This window comes from Ovis canadensis, chromosome 21, assembly GCF_042477335.2.
Source record: "Ovis canadensis isolate MfBH-ARS-UI-01 breed Bighorn chromosome 21, ARS-UI_OviCan_v2, whole genome shotgun sequence".
NCBI lineage: Eukaryota > Metazoa > Chordata > Mammalia > Artiodactyla > Bovidae > Ovis > Ovis canadensis.
Window position 1 is genome coordinate 44,725,203 of NC_091265.1, and position 16,729 is coordinate 44,741,931.

The 16,729-nt window shown below is 41.3% G+C and overlaps 1 protein-coding gene across 2 annotated transcripts in view; it reads right to left on the minus strand.

Moving 5' to 3' along the window:
• The window catches only part of FEZ1 (fasciculation and elongation protein zeta 1), a 41,930-nt gene that overhangs the window by 11,179 nt on the left and 14,022 nt on the right, over positions 1–16,729 (minus strand). For both annotated transcript variants that reach the window (XM_069566647.1, XM_069566646.1), the window contains exons 3-5: positions 16,423–16,522; positions 4,948–5,034; positions 2,887–3,055 (exon numbers count right to left, since the gene is read on the minus strand). In XM_069566647.1, the coding sequence (XP_069422748.1) occupies positions 2,887–3,055; positions 4,948–5,034; positions 16,423–16,522 (356 nt within the window). The remainder of the gene's footprint in view (positions 1–2,886; positions 3,056–4,947; positions 5,035–16,422; positions 16,523–16,729) is intronic.

Consider the following 16,729-nt stretch of genomic DNA (forward strand, 5'->3'; position numbering starts at 1 on the left):
TGATCGCTTGATCGGTCTCCCTAGGTTTCCTCTGTCTCTGTAATATTCCTCAGGCTTCCTAGATGGTGCCAGCGGTAAAGAATCCACCTGCCAATGCAGGAGAAACAAGAGAGGCTGGTTTGACCCTTGGGTGAGGAAGATCCCCTGGAGGAGGAAACGGCAACCCACTCTGGTATTCTTGCCTGGAAAATGCCATGGATAGAGGAGTCTACAGAAGCTACTGTCTATGGGGCCGTCAAAAGTCAGACACGACTGAGCAACTGAGCACATATAATATTTCTCACGTGAAATGGGTCAAGAATTGGGAGAGAGGGACATGAAGAAGATTTCGACATCTCTGTCAAAGAGCAATAGAGAGGTGGTGTCTATTCCCAAGACCTGATCAAGAAAGAGCCCACAGCAAAACAGGCAGTGATCTGAGGCCTCTCTACACCAACTGTCCTGTGTCACAGCGTACGTGTCCAGAAATACGTGAGACATGTAAAGACAGGCAACACGCATGGAAAAATGAAGCCTGGCCTGCTGGCACTGAGTCTTCTGCTACTGTTAGAGAAAAGAAAAGGGAACCTGGGAGAACAGAACACAATCACTTTATTTTAAATTCTTATCCCCTCAGACTTCTTCACTTAAAGTAGACTCGGGAGCATCTTTTCAAATGCGCTCCTTTCTAACGGCATTTTTGTTTCTTCTACATCAGAATCCATTCTCCTCTCTCTTTGCGTTCCCTGCTCTGCCCGGGGTATTTGCTGACTTACTTCAACCTTCTCCTTCAATTCACTCTTTGGAGTTGCCCTCCTCCTTCTGTTTTTGCCATTTCACTCTGCGTTTCAGCTGTTTCTCCCAGCCTTTCACTGAGAGTTCTGTGTATGGAACCTTTGTGTGGCGGAGAATGGCCTGATTGGAGCCGCTGTGAACGCAGTGCTGGGGCCAAATCCACAGCTCCAGCAGATTCTTTCTGCTAACATCACCCTGCTCCCACTCTGGAGCCACAGTCTGTCTTACAGCACTCGGCCCCTCAGGTCTCGCCTCTGTTTCCGCCACTATTCTAATCAGAGTTCGGACTTTTATACCCTGACCATCCCACCTTCCCTCTCTGTCGTTTGGTAAGTCCCCCTACCCCCATGCAAATCCACTCCCAGGGGACCTGGCCCTTCTGGCAGCACGGTTACCATTATCCCTACAGATTGATAAGTTTATACCCGTTTTTGCCACTGGTGTTACATCTTCTAATTTCACGCTCCATCTGCCCCTTTGTTTGCAGGATCATAATTACTACAAACCTGTGTCAGAGAGTTAATACAATATGCAGATTAAGAGCGTGGACTCTGCAGCTAACCTGCCTGCCTTCAAACTTTGGCTCCACCCCCTTATGACCTGAAGGTGGTGTAGGAGGAAATATGCATTAAAAATAAGAGGCTTGGGGCTTCGTTGGTGGTTCAGCAGTTAAAACTCCATGCCTCCATTGTTGGGGGTGTGATTCGATCCCTGGTTGGGGAACTAAGATCTCACGTGCCACATGATGGGGGGGAAAAAAAGAGGCTCGATTCTCCCTGTTGAAAAAAAGGGAAGAGACTTCCCCTCTCCCTTCCTTCCCTTTTCTTCCAGAATCTCTTTCTCTGTCCTTTTCAAATGTGTGTCATTCATTTTCATGGCTAAATACACCTCCTGCCAGTCTCAGGACTCAGGAATGTTTCCTGAAAGATCTGGGAGCCTCTGCTTTGAAAAGTCATCACCAAGAAACAAAACAGGGGCCTCACTCGTCACCTGACTCCAAATTGCAAAACTTCCTCAATGTAATGGGTTGTGTCCAATTACCTATAGGTAAAGGTGAGGTTTCTTTCTGGTTTTGCAAGCCCTTTAGTGGATGACTGTGATAAGGAGATCAAACCGGTCAATTTTAGAGGAAATTAGTCCTGAATATTCATTGGAAGGACTGATGCTGAAGCTGAAGCTCCAGTACTTTGGCCACCTGATGCGAAGAACTGACTCACTAGAAAAGACCCTGATGCTGGGAAAGATTGAATGCAGGAGGAGAAAAGGATGACAGAGGATGAGATGGTTGGATGGCATCACCAACTCAGTGGACATGAGTCTGAGCAAGCTCCAGGAGTTGGTGATGGACAGGAAAGCCTGGCAGACTGAAGTTCATGTCTCAAAGAGCTGGACACAACTGAGTGACTGAACTGAACTGATTGAACTGTGATATGCACCATATTCTGGCTTCATGCTTATTCGATAATAATGTTGTTTCCTTTCTCCCTTACTGTGAAAAGGTTTCTCGGGTGGGGAGGAGATATTATTTTTAAATCCTATTTCCCCGACAATGGCCCCAAACAAGTCACTTACTCGTCCAGAAACTCAGTTAGCTCAGTCCTAATGGGGCTGTTACAGGCATGAAATGAGATTATGCGTACAAAGTTTTAGAACAGGCTTTGGCACTCCAAAGCTCTCTAAATATACGTGCTATTATTGTCATCACTGTAGATTGTCTTCACTGACTTCATGGTAGCATCATGCGGGGTTTTTGGGGGGGTGCTCTGTGCAGCATGTGGGACCTTAGTACCCCAACCAGGAATTGAACCCGCACCCCGTCTTGGAAGGGCAGAGTCTTAACCACTGGACTGCCAGGGGAGCCCACCAGGGAAGCATCATTTGGAATAGTGAGCTCAGATTTCCTCTACTTGTTTTTTGGTTCATTTTACCATTTTAATTTTGCTCGATTGCCCCCTCCCCACCCTCTGTGATGCGAACTTCTCTACTGATACACAGTAAGAACAGTGATGTCAACTCCCTAGATCCCGAGGCTCTATTAGTGGCATGTGAAGCACATGCCCTACCCAGCAGAGCTGAGTTCATCCTTCCCGAGTCCACCCCCAAGACCCTCACCTTCATAGGACCAGTTGTTGTTGAAGGTCTGGGTCAAGGCCTGCATCTCCTGCAGGAGGACCGAGTCCGCCTGGGAGGAGGTTTCTCCCCCATCCTCCTCTTCCAGGACCTCCTCTTCCTCTTCAGGGTCGGGGGAATTCTGCATCATTTCTTCAATCTCTTCAATCACCTGAAGAGGGTACACAAGAGACCACTCACTCTTCTCTGCTGCAGGAATATCTCATCGTGAAGGATGGTCAATGAAAGATGTGCCTAATTTGCTGTCTTTGTAAAATTCCTAAAGCAATATTGTTACTTAAAAATATTGAATAATAATAAAAATAGATCTGACCGAAGGCTTGCAAACATTCTCCCTTTAACGCAAAGCCCTCTTTAACGTCAAACCTCTTCCAAGAACACCATTTAGATGAGTGCTTTATTGGAAATAAACTGCTCTTTCAGGAAACAAAGCAGAGACGCCTGGAAGGGAACATTTACTTCAATTTGCTGGGCACTTTCTTCCTGAGTGGGAGAATATTTCATCCACCCAAATCGAACACAAAATCCAGTCCATTCATTGTGATGATGCTTATGACCAGAAATGGCCGTGTTCCTAGGACAGCTCAAACTCATGTACTGCTTTTCACATAGAGGAAAAGAGCTCTACCTCCAGAATTCACCAGGACAAGAACTATAGCTAGCCAACAAGTACAAATCAAGACAAATAATAATAGAATAAGTAGGGTCTGGGCAGCAGACAATAGGTAAGAAACTCAACTATAATCTAGACTATTGTAGGGGACTGGTTCTAGAAGATGAGAGTGAAATTAGATAACTGCCAAAAGGGAAAAGGGTGAACTACTGAACAATGCATAAGACTTTGGACACTAACTGTTCACACATGAAGAAAAGGGAATGAGCAAAGACTGCTTCTTTGGAAGGAGCCACTGAAGAGTCTGGTCAGAACAGAGCATCTGTATGTTTGTTCTCGAGGCTATGATGGGCTCTGGCTCCAAGGCCACTGGTCATTGAAGTGGGTTCCTTTATGTTAGGCTGGACCAAAGATAAAGGCACTTAAGAGTTCCCTCCTTTGGAATAATTTCCATTTTATTTCAAAGCTTCCCCATCTCCACTCACAAATGTAGGGGATACTTAAGCCATTCATGGAATACAAGCAAATGACATGATCCCTCTTTGGAATTTTATGGCTGAGTTCCTCTTTCTCTCGAAGTCATTATCGTTGAACTTGGATCACTGAACTGCATTTCCTCCCGAAATTCACAAGAATAAATCCTAGTGCCTCTTCTTTTCAATCCAGTTCCCTTTAATCTCTTGATTCTTATCTGTTTATATCCCACCCTTTACCACAGATATGAAAGAGTTCCTTTTACTGAAAAGCACTTTCTGGCACCAAAGGCTCCTGGTAGAGCTTTTTCAGAATCGCTCTGTGAAAATGCTCGAAAGGTGCCTGCTCAAAGCAAGTGCCCATAAATAGTTGTTGACTGAAAGGTTGAAAGAGGAATCCAGAGACCCAGGAGTATTCTCCCTAAGTAACAAATTACTAAAACCAAAATGTAAGTAAGTCAATAAAATGTGAAGCATATCTTTTTTTTTTAACCAAATGAGTGTTTCTAAGACTCTTTTGGGAAGGCTCAACATTTTCAATGTTTTATGAAATATGAGAAAATATCCATCACTTGAAAGCCTCAACTGTCATTTCTATTCTCATGAGAACAAGGATTTGGGACCCTTGTTTAAGTGTCTTGACACCAAGTACAATGAGTTGCAATAAAAAGGCTTAGCAGGAAATGAAGGCAGTAAACACGGGCCCCTCTCTGGCTGTTACCAAACACGGACCCCACCCGACGCACATGTCAGGAGTTACATTCCCATTTACTGCAGATGGGTAAACTGAGTCTTAAAGAGACATGCAATCCCTTATCAAACACACTCTTAGTCATGACAGAGCCACCACAAGACCATACATTTTTCTGACACCTTAAAGGCATGTGGCAAGTGCGTACTCAAACTTTTTCTCTATCAAAAGAACTAAAAGTCCCGAGAACCAAGACATATTCATACCTGATCTGCTGTGAGTAGAGGCTCCTCATTGATTCCAGAATCGTGTTCACTCTTCTCATTGAACTCTTCCTCTTCTTTCTCATGGATCTGAAAAGGGGAAAGAGGGGGGATGGAATTCTGATTGACCATCAGCAAAACTAGGATTCTCTCCAGTCTCTAGAACAGATGGCACTGACAGAGACCACCCCAGCCACCCACTGTGTAAAGAGGGAATCTGAGAGGTGTGCAGAGTTTCATTCAATTCCAAGAATACTCTGTCTGTACAGCATACATCACTGGGTCCAACATGGTCAGGAAAAGACAGTAAGGCATGTGTAGCCAGCACCATTCTCACCCAAGGGGAGAAGCATAGTTGTTTAACCCATAGACAGGTTACCTTCAGGTGAACAAGGAACCTTCTCAAGGTGAATGATAATGGCAACCAACTCCTGCAGCAAAGGCACATTTGTTTATCTAAGGAGTTTCAATTGGGACTCTGTTTCCAGATTTTACTTTAGAGGGCGCTTTAGTGGTAAAGAGCCCGCCTGCCAATGAGGAAACATGGATTTGATCTCTGGGTTCGGAAGAGTCCCTGGAGGAAGGCATGGCAATCCACTCCAGTATTCTTGCCTGGAGAATCCCATGGACAGAGGAGCCTGGTGGGCTACAGTCCATAGCATCACACAGTGTCAGATACAACTGAAGCCACTTAGCATGCAGATATTATACAGGGTGAGTTGTTCCAGCCCAAATAGTCATGCTTTTAAAATCTGACAAAAAGTCATTGTGTTGTTGGAATCTAGACACAGTGTCATAGCTGATGAAGGATGTGTCAGAGCTCCACAGGACATGCCATGGAACCACCTGACCACACAAACCAAAGAACAGCAACAGCAACAGCAAATACTGAAATATTTGCACTGTCTCCAAAATTCCATCCCAAGCAAGACTGAAAGTCGACAACCATCGAGGTTCTAAATATTGAAGCCCAGCAAGGTATTCACAACGTGTTTGACTTGACTACCTGTGTCCCAAGAGGCCACAGCCTGGCACTGATGGTCAAATCCTGCACAAAATAAGCACAAAGCTGGGAAAGACTGCAGGCAGGAGGAGAAGGGGGGAGACAGAGGATGAGATGATTGGATGGCATCACCAGCTTGATGGACATTAGTTTGAGCAAACTCCAGGAGATAGTGAAGGACCGGGAAGCCTGGAGTGCTACAGTCCGTGGAGTCGCAAGGAGTAGGACCTGACTGAGTGACTGAACAATAAGCCACTGAACAAACTAACAAGCTGTCTGTGTCCAGGAGTCTCATTTGAAAGTCATCTCCAGCCTGGCAAGAAGTGCCTCCAGGAAATCTTTCTGCAGACACCTCTCATCCAGGAATCAATTTCACTTGTACACCAACAGCTGGCATGCTGGTCTGTCTGACTACTGGGGATTACACATTTCCTGTTCTAATTAGCACCCCCAGGAAACATTCCGGTTCCAGTCCAAGCAGTCATGTCAAAGGGAATCCATCCTCAGAAACATCTCCCCGTTTCCTTAAACTCTACCTTGGCAGGCACCCCCAACAACGTATCTCCTTCTATCTACTTTTGCTTAAAAGGAGGACTACGTCATAAAAAAACAAAAACAAAAAACTCAAATACATCTCAAAGGCCATCTGCTCTCAACCTGGGGAAGGGGTAGGACAGCGAGGTAATGGGATTATTTGAGGGGCTTTTGTGCCAGATGGTGACATCTATTTCTGCTGTCGAACCCATATGCTCCTCTCTCTGCCAAGTCCGCCACCTATGGTACATGCCTGCTTCCCACAGCTCCCAGCTGTGCAGAAGGAAACTCCTGTAGCCACGGCTTCTTCACAACTACTCTCTCATGGTAGAAATTTCTTTAGGGCTAGGAAGTCCTGTGGTAGGAGGAGTTAGGCTCCTGCTCAGAAAGTTTTATTTTCTTGTTTGAATTATTTTTTATAATAATATATAAGCATCTGACAGCCAGTGTTAGTCAGTTTCTAAGCAGAATTTTTGTCCTAGGAAGTCTATTTTTTAAATGGAATATTTACATTTTCTGAGATACGGCCAATTTTAGCAAGTTTACCTCACTGACTGTTCATACTGCATCTTTCAACTACCCCAGCCCCCTGCCCAAGGTCCTCCCCCTGGGCTCCTGGTGAAGGCGGGGAGAGAGTTTTTAGGCATTGACCCTTCCTGCCATTCAGACATTATGGAAGCATGGAAGCTAGGCAGCAGCATGGATGACTCCTAATTAGAGCCTTCTCTTTTCTCTCTGATGCACAGCGTACTAGTCTGATTTGTCAGGCGTGGGCAAAACAAGATTTGAAATGAATTGTAAGCTTGTGAGGGCTTCCTTGATGACTCAGATAGTAAAAGAATCCATCTGCAATGCAGGAAACCCAGATTTGATCCCTGGGTCGGGAAGATCTCCTGGAGGAGAGGACAGCAACCCACTCTAGTATTCTTGCCTGGATAATCCCATGGACAGAGGAGCCTAGCGAGCTACAGTCCACGGGGTTACAAAGAGTCAGACATGTGTGAAAGCTACTGTGAGTTCCTGGTAACACGGGAGCTATACCCAACTCGTACGTCCTCAGACCCCATGAAATTTCTGCAGCTTGTTTTATGTCCCTGGATATGTTCCAGTGTCTCCTAGTTTACACTGTATGGAAACTTGAATAGAATTTGTATCCTTATTGTGTAAAAATTGAATAAATCTTACTTATGTTGAATTGGTTCACAGTGTTTTTCAAGTCTACTGTATTCTTCTATTGCTCTTATATTCATTCTATTAATTTGAGAGTTTGATATTGAAATTCCAATTAAAAATCTTAATTTATTTGCTTAAAAAAACAATTTAAGATATAGTGGGACTATATGTAACTTTGTTCTGTATTTTTCAATTTTCATAATTTAAAATATATTTTTAAATTAATAAAAGAGGTATAGTGAAGTATAACTAAAAATCCAATGGCAGAAATAAAATGGAAGACCAGAAAGTATTCGATTAACCCAAAAGAAGGCAGAGAAGGTGAAACAGAGGAATACCAACAATAAAAGAAAAACCCAGGTGGAACAAATAGAAATGCAAGATGGTATGCCTAAACACAAACTATTAACATTAAAAGTTAATGAATTAAACACTATGCAAATGAACTAAACACAATAAATTAAAAAGCACATATCCTCATGATCAGATAAATATAAAAGAGCCAACTACATATAATCTATAAAAGATATATTTCTAAAGACACAGATAGGTGAGAAGTAAAAGGATTAAAAAATGTCTACCTAACAGCAAAAGAAAGCTTTTGTGGTTAAATTCATATCAGACAAAGTAGATTTTAAAACAAGGAGTATTACCAGAGATGAAGGATATTTCAGGGCTTCCCTAGGGGCTCAGGAGTAAAGAATCTACCTGCCAACGCAAGAGACACAGGAAGGTTTGATCCTTGGTCCAGGAGGATCCCACATGCCGCAGAGCAACTGAGTCCGTGCGCCACAACTCCTGATCCTGTGCTCTAGAGCCCATGCCCCGAAACAAGAGAAGCCACGGCAGTGAGAAGCCCACGCGCCACACGCGGAGAATAGCCCCTGCTGTCTGCAGCTAAAGAGCCTGCATAGCAACGAAGACCCAGCACAGCCAAAAATAGGTAGATAAATACAATTAAAAGGCATATCATAATGATAAAAGGGTCAATCAGGAATACATAGCAATAATAAAAGTGTGGGTAACTACTAACAGATCTTCAAACTATGTACACCAAAAACTAACAGAACTAAAGAAAGAAACAAATCCATGATTTAATATTAATAATTGGCGATTTTAACACTTCTTTCTTGACAACTGATAAGACAAAGAGACAAAAAAATCAGGATACAGAAGAATCTAACAGTACTATAAACCACCTTAATCTAGTTGACCTGTACAAAACATCACAACCAACAACTGCAAAATAAGCATTCTTCTCGATGGCACATAGAACATTCACAAACATACAACATATGCTTGGTCATAAATCAGTTTCAATATATTTTAAAAGATTTATTTGTACAGATTTTGTTCTCTGACTAAATTAAATTAGAAATCAATGACAAAATGATATCTATAAACATTTTTCTAAGTAACCCCATGGGCCAAGGGAGAAAGCACAAGAGAAAAATGGAAAATATTCTGAAGTGAATGATAATGAAAACATACCATATTAAAACTGTGGATTCAGTTGAGGCAATGCTTAAAACTTTCCTGTTTTAAGATGCTGTGTTATGACTATGGTCTGAATGTTTGTGTCCTCCCAACACGTATGTTGAAATCCTAGCCCCCAGTGTGATGGCATTAGGAAGTAGGGCCTTGGGGAGGTGCTCAGGAGGGTGGGACCCGCATGAATGGGTCTGTATTCCTATAAAAGAGGCTCCCAGAGCTCCCTTGCACCATGTGTCCTGTGAGGACACAGAGAAGCTGGCAGTCTTCAAGCTGGAAGAGGCCCTTTACCAGAACCAGCCATCTGGCGCCCTGATTGTGGATATCCAGCCTCCCTAACTGTGAGAAGTATATTTCTATGGTTTATAAGCCATCCAGTCCATGCTACTTTGTAGCCCAAATGGAACAAAATCATTTTTTCTAAGTTTGAAATAGGATCTAAGCTCCCACCTTTGTTGTTGCTTTCAGTCAGTAAGTCATGTCTGACTCTTTGTGACCCCATGGACTATAGTCCACCAGGCTCCTCTGCTCATGGAATTTCCCAGGCAAGAACACTGGAGTGGGTTGCCATTTCCTTCTCAAGGTATTTTCCTGACTTAGGAATCAAACCTGAGTCTCTTGCATTGGCAGGCAGATTCTTTACTGCCGAACCACCAAGGAAGCCACAAGCTCCCATCTTAGAAGCTTAAAGAAAATGAACGGTGAAGTGAAACCCTAGTTTAAGTACAAAGAAGGGTACAATAATGTTATGGAAGAAATAAACAAACCAGGAAATGAAAAAGCAACAAAGGAAAAAAAAAAACAACCAGAAGTGGTTCTCTGGAAAAATCAATAAAAGTGATAATCCCATAAATAAACTGATGCAGTGGGGGTGAGGGGAAGGGACAGAAGGAGAGAGAAAACACAAATCAACAATATCAGTAATAAGAAAGGGAACATCACTCTAGCTTTGATTAACATTGAAAGAATAAGAGAATATCAGAAACAACTGTGGTCAGTACATTCAGTGACTTAGATTAAATGAATAAATTCCTTGAAAAACACAATTTACCAAAATTAAAGAAAATCAGCAAGAAATGGAAAATCTGAATAGCCTTATATCTACTGAAGAAATTAAATCAGTAATCAAAAACTTTCACAGAGAAGGATGGTTTCACTGGTGTAGTCAATCAAACATTTAAGGAAGAAATAACACCAGCATAACAGAAACTTTCAGAAAATAGAAGAAAAATTTCTAACTCATTTTATGACATTACAAGAGAAGAACACTAAAAGAGTCCTATGAACACAGATGCAAAAATCCTTAAAATGCTAACAAGGGACTCGTCTGGTGGCACAGTGGACAAGAGTCTGCCTGCTAGTACAGGCAACACAGGTTTGATCCCTGGTCCAGGAGAATCCCACACACCACGGTGCAACTACGTCCATGGACTGCAGCTACGGAGCCTGAGCACCTACAGCCTGTGCTTCACAACAGGAGAAGCCACCGCAATAAGAAGCCTGCACACCCAGACAAAGGGGAGCCCCTGCTCTTCACAGCTAGAGAAAGCCCACACACGCAGCACTGAAGACCCAGTGCAGTAATTCATCACATTACATAAAAAATTGATCTATACACATACATCGTTCGATAGATTTAACACAATCACAGCTGGACTTCTGGCAAGTTTGTTTGTACAAATTTATCAGGTGATTCCAAAATTTATATGGAAATGCAAAGGACCTAAAATAGCCAAAGCAACTTTGAAAAAACAGAACAAAGTGGAAAGACATATGCTTTCTATCAAGACATTACCATAAAGCTACAGTAACAAAGACAGTAGAGTATTGGCATTTAGATAGATGCATAATAGAGAATTCAGAAATAGGTCGGCACATTTAGGTCAATTGATTTTCAACAAAGATGCCAAGACAATTAAATATGAAAAAGATAATATTTCCAGTGAACTGTATTGAAACAATTAGATAGCCATACCCATGCACAAAAAACGAACCCTGACCTAGCCTAACACCATACACAGAAACTAACTTGAAATGGATCATAAATCATATAAAAGCTAAAACTACACAACTTCTAGGCGATAAGAAAAAATCTTAGTGATGTTGGGCTTGGCAATTTCTTAAATACTACATGAGAAGCACAAGCTGTTTTTTAAAACTGAATAAATTGGATTTTGTCTCATTTAAAAGAACATTTTCTCTTCAAAAGATAATGTTAAGAAAGTTTTAACTTTCTTAGACAAGAAAAATAAATCCATAGACAAGAAAAAAATATTCACAAAACATACAGCAAAGGATCTATATCTAGAAAGTATGTGTTAAATTAATTAAACAAAGAGACCATTAGGCTAAGGTGACTTCAATGTTTCAGGAGGTTCCTAAGCGAAGCAAAACCAAAACCTCCAGTGCCTCAAAGTTAAGAATCAAACCAAAGGACAACCACTCACAAACAACCAATCAGATTTTCCCAAATAAAACAACCACTCAAACTAGAGCCAATCAACTTATTTCCTTCCCTCCTTCCACCTCTTCTCTGTAAAAGCCCTTCCTCTAACTTCTGTGGGTGGAGCACTCTTAACCACTTTGGGTTTGGCACTGTCAGATTTTAACAGATTTTTACTCAAATAAACTGTCAAAAATTTAATATGCTTCATTTTATCTTTTAACATGAGGAACTCGAACATCTCCATAATAACACAAACAGCCCACTAAGAAAAAGGGCAAAAGATTTAAACAGGCACTTCACCAAAGAGGATACACATGAAAAGATGCTCAACATCATATATTATCAGGGAAATGCAAATTAAAATAAAAATAAGATGCTGCTATATACCCACTCAAATGACTAAAAAGGCTGTGTATGCCAAGGGTTGGTGGGGTAATTTGAGTTCTAAACTGGAACACAGTTTGGCAGTTCCTTAAAAAGTGAAACATTCACTTACAATATGACCCAACCATTTCACTCATAGGTTTTTATCCAAGAAAAACAGAGACATATGTCCACAAAAAGACTTACACCAGAATGTTCATAATAGCTTTATTTGCAATATTCAAATGTTGGAAACAACCCAAATGTCCATTAACAGGTGAATGAATAAGAAAATTATGGTATATCCATACAATGGAATACTACTCAGCAACAGAAAGGAATGAATGTAGATACATGCAATAAAATGAGTGAATATCTAGATAATTATACTGAATTTTAAAAGAAGACAAAAAGAGTGCATGCTTCACGATTCTATTTATACAAAATCCTAAAAAATGCCAACTAATCTACAGTGACAGAATCAGGTTGCCTGAAGATAGGGGGTGAAAGGAAAAGTGATGGACATGGAGACATGCTTACTATCTTGCTTAATATCTTGTGGTGATGGTCTCACAGACATAAACGTAAGTCAAAACCTAGCAAACCGCACAGTTTAACATGTGCCGTTCACTGCATGCCAATTATTCTTCAGTAAAGCTGCGAGTTTAATCTCAAGAGTGCAAGGTTGATTTAACATTTGAAAATCAATTCATGTAATTCATCACATTGACATAATAAAGGAGAAAACCATATAATCATCTCAATAGAGGCAGAAAACAGAAACAATTTGTCTTCAGAGAAATAACAAGAAAGCATCCCACAATTTAAAAGTCATGAACTTCCAGGTTGAAAGGGCCCACGGAGTATAAAGCAGAATGGATGAAAAAAATACAGCTCACTCTAAGGCACATTACTGCAAAAGAAATGAGAAAGGAAAAAGAGAATATCCTCAAAGCTTCTAAAGAGAACCAAAAGAGAGTCACGTATAAAAGACAAAGAATCAGAATGGATTTGGGGTTTCTCAGTAGTAACTGAAAGCTGAAAGATATGAGAATGGTACTACGCAGTTCTAAGTAAATATTCCTTTGCAACCTAAAATAACTCTATCAAGTCAAATTCTCAGTCACATGTATGACAGGAAAATAAAAACACTCTCATCTATTCTAACAAATACATTCCTTCCACCCTTTCTTAAGAATATACTGAATTTATTTTCACCAGAACAAGAGGATACACCCAGAAAGATAAAAATATGGCAATCAGGACAGGAGAGAGAAGCAAGAAGAATTCCCAAGACAAGAGCTGTACATTAGATCTAGAATACAACCATATTAGTTTATCGAAGAAAGATAGAGGGTACTAGTTTTTGTTTTATTAAATTAATTTTAAAAATTGAAAGACTATCTGACTTTAAAAAATACATATGAGATTTAGAGTTCACTCAGAATTTGGAGTTGAACTAATGATAAATGTACAGGAAACTAAGCAAATGAAAACCAAGGCAATTTTTCACTCTGAGTTAAGGGAGGAAGTATTTAAAAAAAAAAAAAACAGCTCCATGATTCAGCAACAAAGAGTATTTACTCAGTTATACTCATATTTATATATCCTCCTCCCCTGTCTCGCTCAGTCCTGTCTGACTCTTTCTGACTCCAAGGACTATAGCCCACCAGGTCCCGCTGTCCATGGGATTCTCCAGGCAAGAATGCTGGAGTGGGTAGCCATTCCCTTTTTCAGGGCATCTTCCTGACCCAGGGATCAAGCCCAGGACTCTCGCATTAGACACAGATTGCTTACCCATTGAACCACCAGGAAGCCCAGTATCTATACATAAGATTGATTTAACGATAAATTGGTGACAAGAGGGAAGGCCAAATGGGAGTATTTGAGGTGATGCAAAAGAATTAAATCTTCTCGTCCATAATAGATAACAAACAAAATTGCTTTTTTAAATAATCAAAGAAATAGCAATATAAAAGTGTTATTTAGGAAACTGTAGATGCCTGACCAAAAAAATAACTAAAAACAGTAGATGTGACTGCCTCTGTGAAACAGGGAAAGGTAAGTCAGGGGCTGCTGTATGTATTTTTTGTCTCCTACTTCCCTGGTGGCTCAGACGGTAAAGCGTCTGTCTATAATGTGGGAGACCCAGGTTCAATCCCTGGGTCGGGAAGATCCCCTGGGGAAGGAAATGGCAATCCACTCTAGTACTATTGCCTGGAAAATCCCATGGACAGAGGAGCCTGGTAGGCTACAGTCCATGGGGTCACAGAGAGTCGGACACAACTGAGCGACTTCACTTCACTATTATTTTAAAAGCATGATTTGACTTTTAAAATTACTTACATGTGTTACTTTAATTTTATAAAAGCAAAAATGACTCTCTTTGCACTCATAACCCTACAGCTTCTATTTCATTAAATTGGTTATAGTCACAAGGACAAGCATGAACAGGTTTGAAAGCAAATATAACTGATCCTTGGCAATGATCTAAGTAGAAGTAGAGACAAGAGGACTTGCCAGAGAGAGAGGCCGACCAGCCGTGGGGACACTGCATGCCCAGGGTATTTGGTTACCATGTTTTACAGAAGCAATACAGAGCATTGGTAACATAGCAAGTCATTTAAACTGAGGTCAGTGAAAAGAGCTTCTACTGTAATGAATACAGATAATAAAGGAGGCTGAAATGAAACAGCTTTAATCCATCCATTATTGCTACCCCGTCCTTTTCCATGGGCTAGATAGAGAAAATTCTATGAGGAGATCAAGATCATCTTTCCCAGGGTCATTCAGTTTCCCCTGAAATATTAACCCTCTTGAGGGAAATCTGCAAGTGAGGATAAATTAGAGTCCTTTCGAAGGGGAGGTTATCTTATATATTTTTTTGGCTAAATCCACAAAGTGAGTTAGAAAGGTGACAGAGGAGATAATAAAGCAAAATCTGCCTTTTGCACCACGACAGGCCTGATTTCATTTCAGTAATGAGATTTACTCTATTACTGCTTATCTTCTCCTTTGCATTTTCGGTAAAGACTCAACACTATCCAAATAAGCACTGCAAGAGAAAAAAAAGCACTCAGGAGTTCAAAACAGGACCTGAGACATCCTATATCCATGCTAAGTAGGGTTGTAGCAAATCTCTGAGATTCAAAGCCTATTTTGCCCAGTAAACAAAGCCTCAAGGTTCTGGGTATTTTGAATAGCTAACTTTTAGAAGAGTTAGAAAGGCTATGTAGAGCCACATTTCAACAAATCAACTGATTGCTGATCTCTCTGCTGTGCTATTTTGGGCAATGGTCTACAGAAATATCACCTGGTAAGGGGAATCTGTTTCTTGCCCTTCCCTGGACTCAATCCTGGAGCACCTAGAAAGATCAGATCCACCTCTCTCCCTCTTTTGCTGAGCCCACAGAATCATGACAGCATTCTTGATAGGGAATTGTCAGATCTGCTTTGCAGCTAAAACTAGAAAACTAAGCAGGGCAGAACAGGGCTTTGAGCAAGGACAGAGCCATTATATGATTTAATAATATTTTTCTGCACGTATATTCAGCTAGGAGGGGCATTTTGGAGCTCCTGTAACCTATGCAAATCAACTCAAAACAAGTATTCCCTTTTCTGCTTTTTTCAGAAGCCGGTAGGCTACCTTCTTCTTTGGTGTCAGTAACCACAGACCATGACTCAGGCCCAGTCATATGCATGCCTGGTTGGTTGAGTTTCATAAAGAATTCCTCCTAGAAGCTGGGAGGGAGGCCCAAGAGGGAAGGGATACATATACATATAGTTGATTCATTCTGCTGTATAGCAGAAACTAACAGAACATTGTAAAGCGATTATATGCCAACAAAAAATATATGGAAAAAAAAAAGAATTGCTCTCTATTGCATGACGACCTCTTTATTATCTGGGCCCCAACTGTGGCCATTAGCCAGGCCCTGAGCTTGTCACAAGCCTGTCAATACTGCTTTTTTTAACTTTTTATTTTATATAGGAGTATAGCCGATTAACAATGTTGTGACAGTTTCAGGTGGACAGCGGAGGAATTCAGCCATGCGTGTTGTCAATACTGCTTTTTTGATGGACTGAACTGCTCATTTGAGATGGAAAACCCTGATTTTTTTTTTTTAACCATCATTGTTTGAACACAAAAGAAGCCTGTGATATTCACCCTCCTGTCTTACTTCAGATCACCTAATTCTGCACATTGTAGGGCAAAGATGAGCAACAGAAGTGACCTGCATTTACACTATTTTACAATCATTCCATTCACCTCATATACCCTGGATGTCCTCCTTCATCTTACTTTTCACTTCCTCCACAATCCCTGCCTTCCCAGCAATGATGCTGAGCTTCGTTACATAATGGGGAAGACTGCTGAGTTACTGGATGCTTTTTTTTTATTTTTATTTTTTTTAAACTGGAATCCACAGCTCCTCAAGCCCTGTTAAGTTAGGGGCCCCAGAGGTACCTCGGTGTCAGAGTTGTTGCCATTTAGAGCCTCCATGTTTGGGTCCCTCCAGTCTTCTGAGAGTGAAGGGATGTAATTGTCTGTCAGAGCATCCCAAACCCTGTAAACAAAGAGAAGCTCTCATTAGCGCACATCTGTGGCCTGGCCCCGCCTGGAGGAAGGAAGAGCTAGGCCGGGGGAGGAGAGAGGCTTCTGTGCGTGCCAGGCTGAGATCATCTGCCTTCCAGCATGGAGGAGTGAAGCAGCTTAAAAACTGAATTTCAGGCACTACCAGGAGAGAAGGAGCCAAGAGAATGGACCCCAGCCA